At 39.5% G+C, this 22142-nt stretch overlaps 3 protein-coding genes across 3 annotated transcripts in view; 2 read left to right on the top strand and 1 right to left on the bottom strand.

Annotated features, from left to right (window-relative positions):
• The window catches only part of LOC109426759 (uncharacterized), a 202979-nt gene that overhangs the window by 39038 nt on the left and 141799 nt on the right, over positions 1-22142 (top strand). Inside the window, exon 2 of the mRNA XM_062853543.1 lies at positions 7937-9094. Within this exon, the coding sequence (XP_062709527.1) occupies positions 7951-9094 (1144 nt within the window). The 5' untranslated portion in view covers positions 7937-7950. The remainder of the gene's footprint in view (positions 1-7936; positions 9095-22142) is intronic.
• LOC134286870 (uncharacterized) lies at positions 1674-2447 on the top strand. Its single transcript, XM_062848561.1, has one exon. The coding sequence runs from the start codon at positions 1674-1676 to the stop codon at positions 2445-2447; it is 774 nt and encodes a 257-aa protein (XP_062704545.1).
• LOC109417806 (dnaJ homolog subfamily C member 22) overlaps positions 10567-22142 on the bottom strand; it is a 263856-nt gene continuing 252280 nt past the window's right edge. Inside the window, exon 5 of the transcript XR_009997983.1 lies at positions 10567-10631. The gene's annotated coding sequence lies outside the window, so the exon portion shown is untranslated. The remainder of the gene's footprint in view (positions 10632-22142) is intronic.

Here is a 22142-nt window from a genome sequence, read left to right as displayed (position 1 = left end):
CGCTCCATATGGTGAAGAAGGCAGACGGCTCCTGGCGACCATGTGGAGACTATCGTGCGTTGAATGCCCAGACCGTTCCGGATCGATACCCCCTGCCGTACCTGCAGGACTTTACGACCATTTTGCAAGGTAAAACTATTTTTTCCAAAGTTGACTTGCAGAAGGCGTTCCATCAGGTGCCAATTCATCCCGACGACATTCCAAAAACGGCCATCACGACGCCATTCGGGCTGTTTGAGTTTTCGTTCATGACGTTTGGATTGAGGAATGCGGCCCAAACCTTTCAACGGCTCATTCACGAAGTCGTTCGTGGATTGGATTTTATTTTCCCCTACATCGATGATCTGTTCATCGCCTCGTCATCGCCCGAAGAGCATCGGGACCATCTTCGTCAGCTGTTTGAGAGGCTCAAGCAGCACAACCTGGCAATAAACGTTGCCAAATGCGAATTCGGCCGCGAAGCACTGGATTTTCTGGGACATTCCGTCTCAGCTGAAGGGATTCGCCCGCTTCCTGATCGTGTGGAGGCCATCCAGAATTTCAAGCTACCATCTACAGTGAAGGAGTTGAAAAGCTTCCTGGCGATGATCAACTTCTACCGAAGATTCGTCCCAAATGCGATCGAAGCTCAAATTCCGCTGCTGGCGATGACCCCCGGCAACAAGCGCAACGATCGTACACCATTGACCTGGAGTGATGAAACCCGCACAGCTTTCGAGCGGTGCAAGCAGCAGCTCGCCCAAGCAACGCTTCTTTCGCATCCCGCCAAATCCACCGAACTGTCGCTCTGGGTCGACGCCTCGGACATTGCTGCAGGTGCAGTGTTGCACCAAATCGTCGATGGGCAAGCTCAACCTTTGGGTTTTTTCTCGAAGAAATTCGACAAAGCCCAGCTTCGCTACAGCACCTACGACCGTGAACTGACCGCCATCTACCTCGCTGTGCGGCACTTCAAGTTCATGCTGGAAGGACGAAGCTGCCACATCTATACGGACCACAAGCCAATCATCTTCGCCTTTCGTCAGAAGCTCGATAAAGCCTCAAACAGACAAGCTCGCCAGTTGGACTTCATTGGGCAAATTACGACGGATATCCGGCACATAGTCGGCAAGGAAAACATCGTGGCGGACTTGCTCTCCCGCATCGCTGCCATCCAATCTGCACCCTCGATCACCCTCGATCACCCTCGACGCGCTTGCTGATAACCAGAAGACCGACGACGAGCTTCGCGATATTCAGCAAGGTAAATCAAAAACCTCTTTAAAGTTAAAGCTTTTTACCGTTCCAGGCAGCACGAAGCAATTGCTTTGTGATTGCTCAGGCGATCGCATTCGCCCTTTTGTGACGAAACCGTTCCGTAACGTCGCTCTGCAAGCTACCCATCAGCTGTCGCACCCTGGAACGCGTGCAACGGCCAAATTGATGACGGAGAGATTCGTTTGGCCCAGCATCCGCAAGGATAGCATTGCTTTCGCCAGGAGCTGCCTCCAGTGCCAGCGATCGAAGGTGACTCGCCACACGCAATCGCCAGTGTCCCGCTACTCTGCGCCCGACAGTCGATTTTCCCACATCAACATCGACATTGTTGGACCTTTTCCGCCAAGCAAAGGACATCGCTACTGCCTTACATTGATCGATTCTCTCGGTGGCCTGAGGCGTTTCCCATACCGGACATGACTGCGCCAACGATTGCTGAAGTTCTAGTCACCGGGTGGATTGCTCGGTTTGGTGTCCCAGCCTACGTCACGACCGACCAAGGACGGCAATTCGAGTCCTCGCTGTTCTCCGAACTGACTCGCATGCTTGGAACCGCCCACCTACGCACGACGGCATACCACCCCCAATCGAATGGTATCATCGAACGGTGGCACAGGACCTTGAAATCAGCCATCCTTTGCCACGATCCCGATCATTGGAGCGAACATCTGCCGATGATCTTGCTTGGCCTGCGAACAACCTACAAGGAAGACATCAAGGCATCTCCGGCCGAGATGGTTTACGGAACAACCCTCCGAATACCATCCGAGTTTTTCGTCGAAAGTTCGAAGGGCCGAAACGAAACCGAATTTGTTGCAAACCTCCGAAAATCGATGAGCAATCTACGCCCGACAGAAACAGCGTGGCACGGCAGCCGCAATTTCTTCGTTCACCAGGACCTTCAATCGTGCAAGAACGTCTTCGTGCGCAACGACTCGATTCGGCCATCGTTATCACCTCCCTACGAAGGACCTTTCGAGGTGGTAAGCCGAGGTGAAAAATTCTTCAGCGTATGCATCAAGGGGCGGACAGTAAACGTTTCGGTCGACCGCCTGAAGCCCGCCTACACACTGGACGATCAGGATTCACCGAGTGCACCAGATTCGGCAGCCACAACATCCGCCACGACTCCATCGACTAGGGTCACTCGTTCTGGTCGACGAGTCGTTATTCCACTCCGTTATCGCTAGAAGGAAACCTAGTCTAGGAGGGGAGTACTGTAGCATCATCAGCTTCAACTGTGTTGCATCTCCAATCAGTGCGACATCCACAGCATCCGATCAGGCTGCTGCATCCACGACCGAAAGGTCCTCCACTACACCGACAGCTATCATCAATAGTACCTGCAATAGCTCTCAAATTTCTCTCGACACAACACACTATTGTACCAATCATACCATCCACACTTACAATAGCAGACAATGTACCACTGATTGAATTTTAATAAACTGAACATGATTAGTATTAGCTTACATCTCAATCGGTTCACACCATCTCTTTTCGCTAGAGAAAACCCCGCGAATAATTGAGTGTACGCTAAATCTATTTACTTGGAGTTCTAGTCTATTCAACGATAAAATGTGTTAGATAATAATAACTTGAGTACAAACCAAGAAAAGGGGGATCAAGTCTCCCCATTTTCAAAATCCGGCATATCCTTAAAAAATTAGGGAAATCTTACAGTTTCAAACACTCCATATTCATCGGAAATACAAGAAAACTCGAAAAGAAAATGAATAGGAAGACTCTGGAATTATTTTGCTTTTAAATAAACCATGTGCTCAAAGGGAGATCAAGTGTCACCCATTTTTGAAAAATACATCATAAGACATGCCTCCATAAAAGCACAGTTTTGAAGACATTTACAATAATTTAAAGTCCTTCTGTTGTGTATAAACTTGCAATAGATGTTCACCTGCCATTTTGTACGGAAATCGGATCTAGTTTTGTGTTTTTTTCTCAAAGTTTCAGGTAAGTTAAGAAAAAGGGATCAAGTCTCCCCAGTCTTCCCTAATCATGTAAAAAAATATAACTAAAAATCAATTGAATATCACATTCGTATGAACAACTTACTTCACAATTAAAATTGGTCTCATACACCGCGGTCATATGTTATCATTGCAGCAACGTTGAGGCCAATTTTGAAGTTAAGTGTTCACAACGTACGAAGCATGGATCTACTGAACCACTGGTTCTGAGATGAGTACATGCGTGTGCGAATCTGTTTTGGCATGCGCACTAGCTGCGAAGCCACCGCACACTCCCAAAATATTCTTTAATAAAGACCTGTGTAAATACTTATTAGGATAACACTTATTAGGATAACACAGATTCTCATGATGATGATTAACCTGGGCTTGTTAGGGGAATATCTGTAAATAAAAGAAAATCGCGTTAAGTACTGTTCCTTTGAATTCCACTAAGAATTTGCATCCTTTGACAGATACGTATTTCGACCTCAACTGTAAGGTCGTCTTCAGTGTCTTGTACTTGACTCGGAGTCGAGTCAAGTACAAGACACTGAAGACGACCTTACAGTTGAGGTCGAAATACGTATCTGTCAAAGGATGCAAATTCTTAGTGGAATTCAAAGGAACAGTACTTAACGCGATTTTCTTTTATTTACAGATTCTCAGTTTTTGACGGAAGTTCGACAAAAACATGTGAATATGATAGAGAAGTTTCTGGTGAAACACCTGAAAAGATTAATAGTGCAATTGCCGGATGAATTACAGACGGGATCATAGTTGGAGAGAGAGGAGCGAACTGCCGTAATCTAGAAAAGTCGGTGTAGTGCCTTGTGTTGGTAGATACCTTTCAACTACCAAGGAGAGAAATTGGAGTTGTACCAAAATAAATGACGATTTGAATGAAAATCCGACTCCAATTTTATTTGGAAGATGACCCCAAACTTTTGCACGGTGACGTGGAAACTATGTTATGAATTTTTCCGCTAAAATCTAATGAATGGCTCTCGAAGAGGATAGAAAGAGGGTTCTAATGCAACTTTTATTTCAAAATTTGGTCGACCCAATTTTGAATTATACGGAAAACTATTTTTCGTACAGTTTTAGGAAAACCATGTAAGTTAGGAAAAGTTTTTATACTAAAACTTTCATGTGAAATTTGTGATAAGTACCCAAATACGAATCGAATCTAACTCTTTATCTTTCGATAGAGTTCAAGAACGGGTCGATTCAATGAAAGATGACTGAGATATGATCGAATAGCATTTTTCATATTTTTGAGGGGGTGACCCCAAACTTTTGCAAACTTTTTGAAATGTTAACATTTTTAGTGTATTGTTGTTGTATGCTAGATTAGCATAAAAATAGTAAATATTTTTCGGAAACATGGAAAAAGAATATAACAGTACAGTCACTCACGATTAACGAATCACATCGCCGGTGTGGAGATGCGAATGGGGAACGATTGACCGGTGTGACTCGACCAGTACGCCGCTATTATCGCTGACAAGCGATACATGTTTGCTGCTGATTGGCTTTCAATGTGAACAAAGTGGAAAGCACAGACCCTGGTTTGATACATAGTAAACAAAAATGTGTAAAAAATTGAAATGATCCTTTCGGCAATTGTGTGATAATGTAAGTTCCTTCTACACCTAGGACCTGAAATCGAATCCCACTTCTGAGAAACTTAAAAAAGGTAAGTGTTTCTTCTATGAATACATTCCACGCACTATACATCGCGGTTTGTGCCCAGTCAACCAGTGATCGTATAAGATGTTGAATAAGATGTTAAGGACAAACGTATTGAAATCCCGCTTCAGCAGTGCATCAGAACTTCAGACGCACAATTCTCAAGAAGCAAGCTTCAAACAACAGTGCATTTTATTATTCTGTTCTTGCTCACATGTAATAAGCTTAAAATAAGAAGCTCAGGTGCGCTAGTTTTGTTTACGAAGAGATTTGTGCTTTCGAAATCGTGAGTAGGTGCCAAAGTCGGCCATTGTGGCGGCCATTTTGGGATTCTAACAAGTCTGTCCTTAAAGTGCAGGCGATATGCGTACATTTTACATAGGTTCGCCTAAATGGAGGCATGCACGCATATGGCCTCCACTTTATCATCTTATGTAACATCTTATGCGATTACTGGTTGTCTGGGTGAGCTTCATCGAATGATATTTACGGGCTCTTGCTGTTGATGTTGATTTTCTTGCACCAAAATGAAGAATATTATTTATATTCTTCTAATAGTACTCGAAAGTAGTAAATTTCTTGACGCTCAATCAAAATTTGTCATTTTTTGCGATGGTGACCTGTTACGCTGCATTTCTTGGTTTCTTTCGAAGTAAAATAGTCCAATTTCCAATTAGAAAGCATCGGTTGATATACTGGTTAGCATGTATTTAACAACATAACCATTTTTGGAAGCAAAAGTTTGATTCTTGCTCAAAACGTAACGTGTGGAATGTGTTAATAAACAAACTACAGCAGTATTTGCTCTTCCTAAAGAATTCATGATAAAACATTTTGTGTTTTGGGGCAAGGAATAACGTCATGAACTGAAGAAATGTATGAATTAATCGCTTATAAATGATATCAGACTGGCATATTTGAAATCTCAAAGGTAGTTAATTGCAAGAATTATAATTTCATAAAAGTTCGTTAAGACATACCAGACTCCATAATTTGTCAATTTAACCAGGAACTTAAATGATTATTCCAAACATTTATCTAGAGTTACTACAGGAATGGTATACGTGTTGATGATAAAATTGATGATGATGATTAACCTGGGCTTGTTAGGGGAATATCTGTAAGTAAAAAGAAAATCGTGTTAAGTACTGTTTCTTTAAATTCCACTAAGAATTTGCATCCATTGATAGATACGTATTTCAACTTCAACTGTAAGGTCGTCTTCAGTGTCTTGTACTTGACTCGACTTGACGTATCTGTCAAAGGATGCAAATTCTTAGTGGAATTCAAAGGAACAGTACTTAACTTCTTCTTCTTCTTCTTGGCGTAACGTCCTCACTGGGACAAAGCCTGCTTCTCAGCTTAGTGTTCTATGAGCACTTCCACAGTTATTAACTGAGAGCTTCCTCTGCCAATGACCATTTTGCATGTATATATCGTGTGGCAGGCACGAAGATACTCTATGCCCAAGGAAGTCAAGGAAATTTCCTTTACGAAAAGATCCTGGACCGACCGGGAATCGAACCCGTCACCCTCAGCATGGTCATGCTGAATATCCGTGCGTTTACCGCCTCGGCTATATGGGCTTTACAGTACTTAACACGATGTTCTTTTTATTTTTTGATAAAATTGATATTTGAATTATGAAAATAAAACAGAGACGTGTAGATGTTCATCTAATTTCATCCGAAAGGGATTTGGATTGTGGAAAGGCATAAACAATGTGCATTAGGGACGGAGAAGGCCAAGTGGCTCCGTAGCTTGCAGGAAAGAAGCGCCCGTCTATCGAATTGGGAGTCGTGGGTTCGATTCCCACCTGAGCACGTGGATTTCTTTTCATAATTTGAATCTCAATTTGTTCATTAAATACGTGTTTCTGTTGCCTGTATAAATATCAGAGTAATCAAACGTTGTAATTTTCACTTGGCTTGGTAAGCCTAAGCAAAAATCGAGAAATTACCATTCACAATCATATGATTTTTTTTGATTAGTTTACGACCCTTTAATCAAATGGATCATTCGGGTCAGGCTATATGATTTTTTTATCGTAAAATACAACGTTGATCATTTTGCAATTAGCTTTTCATTCATTTTTTTACTTGACATGCAAAGTCTTTTCCCATAATCCCAATACGCTACTGTGCATTCGATGGAATCCATTTCCATCACCGTCAATCCCAAGATCAATTTGCTCGAACGATCTCACATATCACTCCGCACCATCCCTCCTCCGGGTCCGATCAGTCCAAATCCCGCATAAAATAGCCTGGAAGATCAATTTATTTTCACAGTCGTACACCGTTTGCAAATAAACGCCCTCCGTTTTTCGTCAGCCACCAGCGCAAAAGGTATGCCATATGCTTAGAAAAATCACAAACTCGTTGGCGGCGTAGCGAGTCGTATAGTGTGGCACGTGGCGATCATTCTTTGATCACGGATTCATTCGATGATCGGCTAAATTTTTGCGCTCCGCAATGCAGATGACGTCAAATCCGATGGTGGAAAACACCAGTGGAGCATTATATTTTGGCTATACAATAGTCGTTTCATTTGTGATGCACAGAGGTGGATATTGATACCATTATCAATCAAAAGAATAAAATTTAGAATAGGCTCAGGATATGTAATAATAGGAACTATAGGAACATATGTTGACACATATCGATATTGATTAATGGATGACTTCTTCATCGATCCTAGCAATCTCTAGCATATCAGTTCTCCTTCGAACATTCATTTTGGGAATCATTTTAATTCTTTTCCTGGCCTCCGTTTTCTTCGAAATTGGCTGTGATCAGGAATGCCAGAAAAATATGTTGTTACATTTTTGCTATTTTCACTATCCCTAGTGATAAATGTTTACCGAAGAAATCACCAATTTTTTTATATAATATTTAATATTTAATAATAATATTAAAGGTTTTTTTTTATATTATATTTAATAATTTTTAGTATGTAAAATTAGAACAGATATGGTTAATATATTTAGTATATCATTATCATTTTATCCATTTTCGCAGAACCATCCGACGCAATGGAAAATTCGCCACTCAAAAGCAGCCGCAAGGTGCGGTTCTCCCTTCCAGACAACAACATTCCAGCCATGCCGACAAATGCCGCTCAACAAAAGCAACGCATTTCCCATGGAACTCTTCAGTATGTGAACGGAACTCTAGTCAGCCAAGCTTCCGTCCCCGCTGGCATGAACCTCCAGAGCTCTTGTCAAGAGCTCAACCGTCTACAAAGCCAGCAGGCGCAACTCCGGCAAGCCAAAACTAAAGAATCCAGTACGAAAATTGTTCTCCATTTGCGTCCATCAACTGGAGTGGACAGATACGAAAACATGGAAATTGCCCCGGTGGTAAAAACACCGGCAGCTACGTTAGATAAGACGCCTCGGAAAGTACAAAAAAGTGGTATACCCCGGCTGGAAACAAGAGCATTTAAAACACTTCCTCAAATAAATCAGAAATTCCCCAGCTCGGAGGACGTGAACAACAACACGACTGCCACTCGGGACACCTGCCATAGACACAAATCCAGCGAAGACTTGGGCTTCGGTAAGGGCACCGACGCCAACAACAATGTCCAACAAGTCAAAAAGCAAACCGTTATACTTCGTAACATTTCTGGCGTAAGTGCCATCACTGGACCAAAATCCCTATCCACGCGAACCAGATCATCCAAATCTCTCGTGAAGCCCAGCTCCGTTCGAGCCGGGAAAACTCTGATCTCGTCCCATCTGCAGCAGCACGACAGCAACATTACCATCAAAGTGCAGGAAAGTTCTCCGGCTCGACGTGGTCTGCTGGGTGACCCCACCGATCCAGAGGGAAATCGAACCGCCCGTTCGGCCGCCCCCACGGACTCGAGTGGTCCCCCTTCCAATGGCGCCGGTTCAGCAAATGCCAACACGAGGCCAAAGTCCCAGTATGCCAAATGTAACTTCCTAACGGTGCCAGAGTTCAGCGATCGGTACGAAGGCATGGAAACGGTTGTTTCCACTTCCGCTGCCGCTAGCGACGACGAAGAAGAGGAAGAGGATTTGGAAGGAGGGGAAGGACTGAACCAGCCAGGGGAAAATCGAATCGGCGGGGGTGGCGTGGAAGCCGTTGAAACGGTGAAAAATGGAAACGGTCGAGGTGTGAAGCGGAACGGAGCCGCAGCAGGAGGTGGAGGTAAGTTGATGGGATGGGTGTGTGCATTTATTAAGCTGCTAGTACACAGGGTCAAATATTTGTCCGAAAAGAAACCAATGCTCAAACATCTTGTTTGACTCGATCAAATTTTCATTAGTGTCAAACTGATGTTGTTTCTTGAGTTCTTTCCTTGTCAAATATTTGACCCTGTGTACTACTAGCCTTAGAATGTTGTTCGATGATGAGTGTGAACAAATTGGTTCGATTAAATGCCAACTGAATGAAATTGACTTTCGTTTTTGCGTTGTTACAGGCAGGAAAGTATGCTACAAAATGCACAAATCGGCACCAACATTTCAAAAGGGCGTAACTGCATTTTGAAACAAACCCCTCTTTCACATCTGTGGATCGTATTTCAATGCCGCCATGCAAATCACCGCCAGTATAGGAAAGAAGAGCAATTTCTCTGTCTAGTAATGTTTGTGAATTTCGTGGGAAACTTAAAATATGACCCACAGATGTGAAAGAGCGGTTTGTTTCAAAATGCAGTTACGCCCTTTTGAAATGTTGGTGCCGAAATGGGTAATTCGCAATGAAACCAGGCCGCAATTTGCATAAAGTCTGTAATTTCAAATTTGTTACTTATTCGTATTCGCTAGAATATGATAAAAAGGATGAAAATCACTTTGGTTGGTTTGGCTGACAAGGTGACAAACATGACGACTTTTTATTTACCATATTTTGGTAGTAAATAGTACTTCTAGATTAGAACATGTTACAGTCGACTCTCTACATCTCGATAATGAAGGGACCATCGAGATAGGGAGAGATTGCAATGCAGAACAAATTTGTAATGCACACTAGATTGAAAAATCCTCCGTAACTACACGGAGCCGCCAAACTACCCAAAATTGAGTTCTTTTGACGCAATCCCATAGTTCGGCCCAATAAGCCAAATTTGAGTAAATCGATTAAACTCACACTAGGTAAATTACCTTCACCTCCAGCAAAAACATTTACTTAAGAGAAGGTAAATTCAACCCAAGACCCCCCCTCATTCAACCCAAATTTGAGTAAACCTGCATTTACCCAAAATTGGCTTATTGGGCTCAAGGACCCCCGTTGGGTAGATGCATCTCTGTTTGTTTTTGATAACATCGGTGAGGGAAAGAGGGAAAACAACCTAATTTTGGGTAACTAGTTTATTCGATATACTCAGCTTTGAGTAAAATCGACCCAAAAATTAGGTAGTTTGATTTCTCCGTGTAGGAAAACCCGTCAACAAACAGATGTCACTTTGCTTTCCCAGAATGTTTGCACCCACAAAACGAGATCTAGCATTACCTGCGAATATGGGCATATCGACATATGGAGAGAAAATCTAGAAGAAGAACGAACGAGATCGAGTTAGGGAGATATAGTAGAATAACTAGTATTTCTATTGGAGATATTGAGATAAAGAGATATCGACCAACAGAGAGGTAAAATGTATGCAGATTGAAGGGACCGATCAAACCATCGAGATAGGGAGAGATATCGAGATGTAGAACATCGACATGTGGAGAGTCGACTGTATGTAGTATTATCTGTCCAGAATTCATTCTAAAATTCCTCTGGGATTTTTTTGTTCCAAAATTGTATAAAAGATTCATCCTTAAATTCCTTTCGGGATTTCTTCTTGAATTTCTACCGCAATACTTTCTATGCATTGTTCCCGCGGTTTCACTCAGAGTGCTTTCAATTCAATTCAATGGACTACCCGCTTGGCGCACACCCACAGTTGATCAGCAGGAGTAAATCCATTTTATTTTGTATGGTGAAAAGCATCTTGAATTATTTGAAATAGAAAGATTTTACTGAAAAAATATTTGGTAGGCTTAATAGTAGTCACCATTGTGCAAAACCACTACCAAATATTTTTTCGAATAATGTATTCCACTTCGATAAGTTTGCCTTTAGATGCTATTCGCCATACAATATTTTTGCGATTTTCTTTTAGCGATTTTTCGCGCATAGAAGCTAGCGCAACATTGGTCGATGCGGAGAGTAGGAAAACAGCCGATGTAGTTAATTCATTTAAAAAAATCCGGTTCGCCGAGGTTTTAGTATTACCGGATTTCTTTAAGAATTTCGCCCAAGTTTCCATCCAGATGTTTTTCTTTCCTAGTTTCTGCCGGGAGTAATAAGAGCTGTTCCTGGGATTTTCAACAGAATTTTTTCCAGGATTTTAACGGGTTGTCTACAGTAATTCTTCCGGGATTTCCTCCAAAGGTTTTCCTGATAAGCTTCCACAGTTTCTCGATGAATTTCTTCAGGTGATCCTTCCAAAATGTATCCAAAAAATTTCTCGTTAAGAATCTGGGATGGCTTTCCAACAGTTTCTTCCGGAGTTTTTGCGAGAGTTCTGCATAAGTTATTGCTGGAATTTTTTTTTCCAGTGAATTTTCCGCGATTTCTCTTGGAGTTTCTTGCGGGATTTGTTTTACTGGAGTTTGCCTAATATTTCCTCTCATGATTACTCGAAGAATTGTTTTCCGAAATGTTCCAGTTTTTATCATGATTTCTTTCAAAGCTTCTATAGAGATGTCCCAATAAGTCTTCCCGGAGAATCTCGCAAGATTTTACCTGGATTCCTTACCAAATTTCTCCTGGAATTTCTTACATAGAAACTCCTGGAAAAAAAACCCCAAAATAAATCCCAAAAGGAACTCCTTAAATCCCGGGACAATTTCTGGTAAGAATTATAGGAAGAACTCCAGGAGTAATCCCAGGAAAATAAATAAAATTCTACGGTAGGATAATTACAAAAAGTCATGGCAACAAGACTGTTTATCTCCCAAACTAACATAGTATTAACACAGACAAACAGACGTAACACTGGCGAAATTTCCATCGACCACGCTTTTAACGATCGTTTTAAATCTTCATGGTTGTGGCTTTCACAACCAGAGGCGCGCGCATCGATTTTCTTAGCGATTGACGTTTCACACTTGCACCTTCTGTTGACGATATTGCACAACGCAGTGTTACGAGACATATTTCCACCAGGTGATGGTAGTGTGAAATTGGCGATGGATTTTCATGAAAATTGTTCTAGATGTTACGTCTGTTTGTCTGTGGTATTAAGACAGAAATAAATTGTAAAATGTTAAATCAATGTAAAAACAAATGATTTCGGCTCAGTTTTGCCCATGTGGCGCCCGAGCCTTCCAAATAAACGAATAAGTAAAAAAAAAAAGATTGTTTATGCTCACGAAGGCAAATTTTGAACAATCTCCGAGTTTGTGCAATGTACCTACACCGTAGGGCAGTTCTGACACGGTATTCGCTTGCGGTCTTTCAAGTTGCATAAAAGGTCTTTCAACGTGTTATTACTTTTGTACACAACCTGAAATCCATGGTGTTCAAGGAATGCCTGAACGGGGTTGGAGATTTAGGATAGAACGAGAGACTAATTCTTGCGATAACATTGGAAAAGGATCTATCCCTAAAATGTAATCAAATCGATTCTGATACCATTCCATAGTATCTCCCAACAGTAACACACTGTGCAAACATCACTTGCCTAATCGTTAATCTTCAGAATAAACTTCACCTTCAAAACGGCCGATCATTGTTTTTTTTTTCAATCATTCATAAGCCCGTGCACCAAGAAAAATTGTTTACTCATTGACTGAGTTGGTCTTACTCAAGAGCGTTCATGATGAACAAAAAAAAAATTAATCATGATCAACCATTGAAGATTAACATTTCAATTTCGGTGATTAATGATTAAGATTAATGATTAATTTGATTTATAGGATGATTGATGATTATGATTAATGATTATATTTGGTTTTATCTGTGATTAGTGGTTATGATTAATGATTTAACTGACTCATTGATTAAAAATCATGATTAATCATGATTAATCAATCACAAAAAACTGGAAATGATTAATGATAAACTAGATCTAAGTTATTTAGAATATATTTGAAAATACAAAAGAAAGTTTCCTGTTCCTAAGTAGCGCTCAAGTAAAATTCCACCTTGGGCCTGTCCATAAACTACGTAGACTCTTATGGAGGGAGCGAAAATTTTGTATAAACAAAAGTCTATGAGGGGGGGGGGGCGATCTAAGGTGGCCAAAAATGAGTCTACGTAGTTTATGGACAGCGCCATTTTCTACTAGTACTTTCAACAACTGATCTAGTATGCGGGAAAGCGTTACTTTTCCTTACCTCCATTCAAATTGCAAGGTAGACGTAACCTGTGTTACATTGTACTTGCCATCTGCGAACCGCTCAAGTACTTTTGAAGCAGAATGCTTACATACTTGACTATTACCCATTTGTCCTATCTTTTTGTACAGCACGTACGAAGTTGAAACGAGCCCTTTAAAGGTAACTTTCAATAGAGGCTTGCATTACAAACATAACCTCACACATTTTCATGCAAAAAGTAAACATTGCCCTCAAAATTTTTACGAGAATTTTATGGAATTTTAAATCATATATAGGGAATTTTAGAGACATTTCAGGGCATTTCAGAGGCATGCCAGAGGCATTTCAGAGAAATTTGGAGGCGTTCTAAGAGGTTTAACTATTTTTTTTTCAAATTGATTATCATGATTTCAAGAGCGTTTCACTGGAATTACGGAGACTTCGGAGACGCGTTTCGAGGCATTTCAGTTAGGGACATATCAGAGAGGTTTCAAGAACATTTTAGAATTTTAGGGGCTTTTCAATGTTTCAAGGCATTCCCATTGACCCCATGTAACTCACCTGAGACTAATGAAAGTCTCTCTAATAAAGACAAATCAATCAATCAATCACCTGAGACTCTCCGAAAGCACCGAAAACGCCTATGTAACGCCTCTAAAACCCGTCAAAAATTCTCTGAAGCCTCCTGAAATGCCACCGAAATTCCCCTAAAACGACCCCATGTAACGCATCTGAAACGTTACGAAACTATCGAAAACACCTCCGTAAATATGCCAAAAATCCTCTGAAATTTCCTGAAATACTCCCGAAATCTCCTTAGATCTTCGTCGGCCCCATGTAACGTTCCTGGCACCCTCCAAAACGTCTGCATTACGCTTCTGAAACCCGCCGGAAATTCTCTGAAACTTTCTGAAGATATGACGAAGCCACATTACGAATTTTCAAGAGCACAAAACTTAATAAACGGATATCAATTTGCGCTGGATAGTTGATAGATTGGCCACCATCAACTTTTCAGCGCAAACCGATTCCTGGCTATTCAGATTTGTGCTTTTGAAAATTCGAGACGTGGCTTCGTCATATCTTTAATGCCCCCAGAAAAGCCCGAAATCCTGTTCCGAAAACCAATGTCCCCAGCCTGACCTCCAGGTACATCCGCAGGTGGTGACCAATCGATCAACTTTTTAGCTTAGTGTGATACTTGGTTCTTCAGATTTGTGCTTTTCAAAATGCATTGTGTGACTTTGTTCTATATTCACCTTAAACGCATTAGGACCTCCTGGTACATTCTAGTACCTTGGAATGCCCCTGAAACGCCTTGAGACCCGCTAGAACTCCCATGGAATCCACCTGAGACTGCCTGAAACTCCCCTGAGACACCCTGAATCAATACTGAGACTTCCAGCAATCCCTGAAGCACCCTGAGAGAACTCTAAGCCCCCTGAAACGTTCCCGAGATCGCTTGGTTTGGTACCCCGCTGAAACCCCTTTTTGACCCCTGCAACCTCATTTTGCTGGTCCCAATAAACGTCCCCTGACCACCGTTGGCATAGTTACCGTTATTGTTACATATTCTTATACACAATGTTGTAAGGCATAAAAAAGGTACATAAATTGGAAGTGCATAGAAATAAACTTCATAAAAAAAGGTTTCAGTCTTCAGAACAACATTTAAGCTAATTTAAAATTGATCATATATTTTATATGGTGAATAATTTTCTATGGAGAATGAATAATGCTTTGTTTTCTTATGATTAAGGACTGTTCATTTTATAAAGAGGACAACTTTGCAAGGCTATAAAAAGAAAACGCGTAGTTCAAATTTGAGCAGCCTTGGTAAGTTGTTCAGTACATTATATTAGCAGATAATAACCATAAATAAATTGGTTTAAAATTATTGAACTTCATAGAAATGTGGCAAAGTGTTTCGAGAGATCAATTTTTCAATTCCCAAAAACTAAAGATAAACACAAAATTTCTGTAAAACATCGGTGTATCGTTTTTAATTGCAAAAAAGTGTTTGCCATGCTGCAGCAGTTTGAGTGATACATATTCTGGCAAAATATAAACCTAATCGGAATTATGGTTGTTGAGATATTAAAGTTACAAATTGGACTCGATTTTCAGAATAAAATTTATTTGTTAAACAAAAATGTATAAAAATATTAAATTTTGAATGTTTTCAATGGATCTAGTCGAAAGTACTAATAATGCAAATTCAAATGCAGAAAATCGCTTCTTGATAGCATTGTTGGTTTGGTTACTGTGCTTCATGGCAGTTAGCGGAGATAAAACCGCTTCGTTCTTTGAAGGTTCTTCTAAATAACGATGTACTCTATTGCAAATACAACGTAACAATGATGTCGAAAATAAAAATTAACATGTAGTTATTTTCAAATAAGGTATATAATTACATAGGGTCAGACCTTGCTGAAAATAAAAAATAATAAGCTTCTCTAGAATCAAAAACTTGCATTTATGGAGCAAAAAGTATGCAATTTTTCATTATAGCCATCATTAAGTATTAAATTTATGATGAAGAATGTACTTTAAAGCATATTTTTCTTCGGTATCATTTAGAATGCGATTCTCTTTTATACTGGACAAATTTTTAACTGATTCCGTAGTGTTATTGCATCACTGGACTTAAATAAGTATTTTTTGTCAATTTCATTGATAACCAGGCAACTCACTATATCAAGCTGTATAATGCTTGGTGCAGTATTACTGACCAACTATTACACTCTACCTTTAGAAGAATAGTATTAGATCCCAACACATTAAAAGTTCATGAAAATTTTAAAGTTATGTATGTGGAAAGTTGTGTAGAATTTTGAGAAATGGGGTTTTATTGAGTTTTAACGAAAACCGCTTCAGTTCCATAACTAAGGACAATTTGTATAATGTTATATTTTTCCTACACTGTAGAATAGCTATGGAAATTTATGCAAAAAAACGATAATGATTTTATTGAAAAATAAAAAAGATATCACACAAATAAGGTGTCCTCTTTATAAAATGAACAGTCCTTATGATTACTGAGTAATGATTAAATTGCCAGGTCAGTGTGATTAAGACTAATGATTAATGATTAAACGAAAAAAATGTGATTATGATTAATGATTTTTTAATAATCTTATTCATTAATCATTAATCATGATTGAATTTATGAATAATGATTAAAGCTCCAGAAATCGAAAAATCCTTTGTTTTCTTACTCAGTTTCAGCTAAAAGTAGGACAACCAGTTGGCAATGGGTTGTCCCACTTTTAACGAAAATTAGGGGTGCCAAGAGGGTGCAAAGGGGTGTAAGTGACAAAAACCTACTTTCAAGTAACTGAGGTTTAAAGTTTTTCACCTATTTTTCATCCCATGCAAAATGTATGAAATTTCAAAATCGACCAAATTTTATACGATTTATTGTAATTTTTCTAATCATCGTAATAATAATCTTAAAAAAGCTCCTAAAAACTCTGGTATGTTCAGCTAAAAATCGACAAAATGGTCACTTACACCTCTTTGAATATGGGCCCCTCAATACTTAAATAACCGCTAAAATAAACTTCTTGGTGAAGCGGATACTGATGCATTTCAATTTGATGCTTAACAGCTAATAAACAAACATACAGTATCGGACAATAAAAATGCACCAAAGCCGTTTTCCCATACAAACTAGTCAACTTTGGATTGTCATATCTCAGTTATTTCTCAACCGATTGTTTTCGGCCTTTCTGTGACGAACTACAAAAAACTTCAATTTTTGAAAACTATTGAAAAAAATCGGTGATAACTATTGATACATAAGTTACAGATAGGTTGAATTTTGATAATAAAAATGCACCAAGACAAAAAATGCTATAGCAAAACATGGTCACATCATATCATTATGGTGTCTTCGGCAAATATGTATCTTGTGTGGTGATGAGTAAATTTGCTGAAGAGACCAACATGATTTGACTTCAGCATTTTTTGCTAAAAAATATTTTGTCTTGGTGCATTTTTTTTTGTCAAAATTCAACCTATCTGTAACTTTTCTATCAATATTTATCACCGAATTTTTTCAATAGTTTTCAAAAATTGAAATGTTTTGTAGTTCGTCACAGATAGGCCGAATACAATCGGTTGAGAAATAATTGAGATATGGCTATCGAAAGTTGACTAGTTTGTATGGAAAAACGGCTTTGGTGCATTTTTATTGTCCGATACTGTATATTGATATGATATGATATGATTACAAAGAATATGGAAATTTCAACTATTTTCTCAGAGACACATGATGGGCTTGGTGGTCTAGTGGCTACGGCTTCTGATTCGTATGCAGAAGATCCTTGGTTCAATCCCTGGCCCGTCCCTTTCCTCCTATTTTGTATCTTTATATGTATTTCCTACCTATACAACTCATGTACATTCATATGTTCGTTCATAGCCATCACTAGGACCAGGAACGGGTTAAAAAAAATCCGTTTGACTTCCTTCCAACTTTCACTGCACTATGAGTTATGCAATCATGCGAACTGCGTCGCAATAACAAAACACACATTTCTATCACCTTACGCCTAGCATCCACGCACCAGAGCGCTCTGCCATCCATATCCTATCAACGCTCCTTTCAGGATTCCTTCAGATATTCCTTCTGGGACTTCCAGGGATTTTTTCTGGGGTTTCTACAGGAGTTCCATCCTAGATTCTCAATAGTTTCTTTTGGAATATCTACAGAAGTTTTTTTTACTTCCAGAAGGCATTGCAGGAAAATATGCCTGGGAAATCCAACAATTTTACCTCCTTCAGGATTTCTCTCTGGAATTGCTTCAAGAACTCCTTCCAAAATTACTGTAGAGAATGAGATTAGCAGCAATGATAATACACTATGTTTCATAACTATAGATCCAAACAATATTTTATGATATTCGGAAATGTAAAAAGAATTTGATCGATGTTTTTTTCTTGCTTCATTCGATATCTAGAGTAGCCATCTTCAAAGTAATAATTTCTGTATACTATGTGCTCTCTGAATCAGAATAATCAATGAACATAAACTCCCTTGTTGCATAACAATAGATCCAAGCAAAAAATTAATCTTGATAATTAAAGTTACACAAAGCATTTAACAAAGCATTAATAATGAGTAGTGTCTCTTTTGACCCAAATATGCTAGCACAACCTTTTTGGTATACTTTAAATCTACTTTTGATAGGTAGATGCTTGAATTTTGTTCCATGCTGGAACAACTGCATATTTTAGATCGAGAATGCTTCCAAACAGCTTTTTATCTGCTTAACCTACAATTTCCTGGTTCCTGTATGCGTCCATTTATCTCACAACCTTATTTGCTGGATTCCAGAAATTTTTGAATTTTTGAATTCCAGAAGAAGTAAGAATTCTGTAAGAATTTCAGAAAATAAACCTGTACGAATGCCTGGATAAATTATGGGATAAATTATGAAATTTCCGAAGAAATCTCATGAGGAAATCCTACAAGAAATCCTAGATAAATTTCTGGAGGATTCCTTGGAGAAAATTCTGAAGAAATTCCTGGAGGAATTCTGGACGGAGTCCCAAGTAAAATTTCATAAGAAATCTCTTTAAAAATCCTTGAGGAAATCTTAGAGAAATATGTGAAGGAATCCTTGGAGGAACGTCTGTAGAGACTTCTGAACAAATTCCTGGAGGAATTCTTGGATTAGACCCAGCAGGAATTCCTGGAATTTCCTTAAGCAATTTTTTGGGTGAATTCTTGGGCGAATTCCGGGAAGAGAATTCCGGGCGAAATTCCTGAAGAAATCTCCACAGGAATTATGGGAGGAATTGCTGGGAGAATTTCTGAAAAAAAATCCTCTGAGAAATTCCAGGAGGATGTCCTGGAGGAACCCTTGGACGAATTTCTAGAGGTTTCCCTTGGAATCTCTGGGAATATCCCTAGAAAAATTCGTGGAGGAATCCCTGAAGTAATTCCTGGAGGAATGTCTGGAGGAATCCCTGAAAATTTCCTCAAAGTATTCTTGGAGAATTTCATGAAAGAATCTCTGAAGAAATCCCAAGAGGATTTTCAGGAGAAATTCCTGGACGAATTGCTGGCATAATTTCTGAAGGATGCCAGGAGTATTCTGGAAGGAATTCCGAAAGAAATTCCTGGGGTATTTCCTGGAGGTATTCCTGAAGGAGTTTGTGGGGAAATACCTAGATAACATCCCGGAGGAATAAATGGTGGAGTTCCTAGTGGAATTCTTGTGGAAATTTCTGGAGGAATCTCTAGAGGAATTCTTGAAAGAATTACTGCATGAATATCTAGAGGAATCTCCAGAAGAATTCTGAGAGATTTCTGTTTCTATTTCTGTTATTTTTCTATTCCTGAAAGACTCCCTTGAGGGATTCCTGGAGGAATTTCTAGCGGAATTGCTGGAGGAGTTCCTGGAGAAAATCTCGAAGGAATTCCTGAAGGAATCCCTGGGGGTGTCCTTGAAAAAAATTGTGAAGAAATCCCTGGAGGAATCCCTCAAAGAATTTCCTCAAATTTTCAAAGAAGAGATTTTTTATGGAGAAATCTCTGGAGGAATCCCTTGAGCAATGATGGAATCTTGGGAGAAATTCCTGGGGAAATACCTAGAGAAATTGCTAACATAATTTCTGAAAGATGTCCAGGAGCAATTCCTGGAGAAGATCTTGGGGGAGTTCCTGATGAAATTACTGGGGATATTCCTGGAGAAATTCCTGGATAAAATCCTGGAGGAATTACCAGAGGTATCTCAGAAGAATTACTGGATCAATTTCTAGAGGCATTCTGGGAGATTTCTATTTCTGTTCTATTATTTTTCTATTTCTGATAAAATCCCTTGAGAAAATCCTGGAGGAATTTCTAGCGGAATTTCTGGAGGAATTCTTGGATAAATCTTCGAAGAATTGCCTGAAGGAATCGCTGAGGGAATCCTAGAAGAAGTTTTGTAAAGAAGTCCCTGGGGGAATCCCTGAAAAAATACTGATGGTATTCCTCCAGGAATTTCCTGAAAGAATTTATGAAGAAATCCATAGAGGATTTCCAGGAAGAATCCTTAGAGGAACTTCTAGAGGATTTCTTGGAGGAATCTTAGGAGGATTTCCTGGAGGAATCCCTAAAAAATTCCTGAGGGTATTCCTGGAGAATTTCCTGGAAGAATTTCTGAAAAAATCTCTAGAAGAATTTCTGGGAAAATTCCTGGAGATATTGCTGACATAATTTCTGAAGGATGTCCAGGAGCAATTCCTGAATCAATTCCTAGAGAAATTGCTGAAGGAATTCCTGAAGAAATTCTTGGGGTAATTCCTGAAGAATTTCCTGGAATAGTTCTTGGAGATATTCCTAGATAAAATCCTGGAGGAATGCCTGGAGGAATTGCTGGGGGATCTCTTTTGGGAATTGCTGGCGGAATCCTTGAAGGAATCTAAGGAGGAATTCCTTCAACAATTTCTGGATGAATTTCTGGGGGAATCTCTGAAGGAATTCCTGGAGAAATGCCTGGAAAATCCCTGAAAAAGTTCCTGGACGAGTTTTTAGCAGAATTCCTAGAGAAATATCTGTAGCAATTCCTGGAGGGAAAGCTAGACAATTTCTTGGTGGAATTTCTGGAAAAATTTCAGAAGGTATTCCTAGAAAAAAATCCTGGATGAATTGCAGACATAATTTATGATGGAGTTACTTGATTAATTCCTGGTGTAATTCCTGGAGGAATCCTTGAAAAATTCCTGAAGGTATTCCTGGAGAATATTCTTGAAGAATTTCTGAAGAATTCCCTGGAGGATTTCCTGGAAAAACCTGCAGTATTTCTTGGAGGAATCTTCAAAGAATTTCCTGAACAGATTCCATGGATAAATATCTGGAGGAATCCCTTAAGCAATTCCTGATGGAATCTCGGAAGAAATTCTTGGAGAAATACCTAGAGGAATTGCTGACATAATTTTTGCAAGATGTCCAGGGGCAATTCCTAGCGAAATTCCTGGACAAATTCTTGGAGAAATTTCTGGATAAAATCCTGGAGGAATGCCTGGAGAAATTCCTAGAGGTATTCCTTTGGGAATTTCTGGAGGAATCTCTAGAAGAATTCTTGGAAGAATTACTGGATGAATTTCTAGAGGAATTCTGAAATGTCTATTTCAGTTCTATTATTTTTCTATTTCTGAAAAAATTCCTTGAGAAAATCCTGGAGGAATTTCTAGCGGAATTTCTGGAGGAATTCTTGGACGAATCCTCGAAGGAATTCCCGAAGAAATCCTTGGGGGAATCCTAGAATAAGTTTGTAAAGAAGTCCCTGGGGGAAACCCTGAAAAAATACTGATGGTATTCCTCCAGGACTTTCCTGGATGAATTTATGAAGAAATCCCTAGAGGATTTCCAGGAAGAATCTTTAGAGGAACTTCTGGGGGATTTCCTGGAAGAATCCCTGAAAAATTTCTGAGGGTATTCCTGGAAGAATTTCTGAAAAAATCTCCAGAAGAATTTCTGCAAAAAATCCTGGAGAAATTGTTGACATAATTTCTGAAGGATGTCCAGGAGCAATTCCTGCATCAATTCCTAGAGAAATTTCTGAAGAGGAATTCCTGAAGAAATTCTTGGAGTAATTCGTGGAGAATTTCCTGGAATAGTTCTTGGAGAAATTCCTAAATAAAATCCTGGAGGAATGCCTGGAGAAAATGCTGGAGGTTCTCTTTTGGGAATTGCTGGCGGAATCCTTGAAGGAATTCTAGGAGGAATGTCTTTAGGAATTCCTTCAACAATTTCTGGATGAATTTCTGGGGGAATCTCTAGATGAGCTCTGGGAGAAATTTCTGAAAAAATCGCCTGAGAAATTCCCGGAGGGATTTCTAGAGGAATCTCTGCACGGTCAGAAAATTCACTCATTTTAGAGCTAAAGTGG

The sequence above is a fragment of the Aedes albopictus genome, chromosome 2 (assembly GCF_035046485.1).
Source record: "Aedes albopictus strain Foshan chromosome 2, AalbF5, whole genome shotgun sequence".
Lineage (NCBI taxonomy): Eukaryota > Metazoa > Arthropoda > Insecta > Diptera > Culicidae > Aedes > Aedes albopictus.
The sequence above is the reverse complement of the archived record's forward strand: the minus strand, read 5'-3'. Positions and strand labels throughout refer to the sequence as shown.

What these genes read in the sequence shown, in the direction of transcription:
- LOC134286870 (XM_062848561.1), top strand. Translation starts at nt 1,674, where the DNA reads ATGACTGCGCCAACGATTGCTGAAGTTCTAGTCACCGGGTGGATTGCT.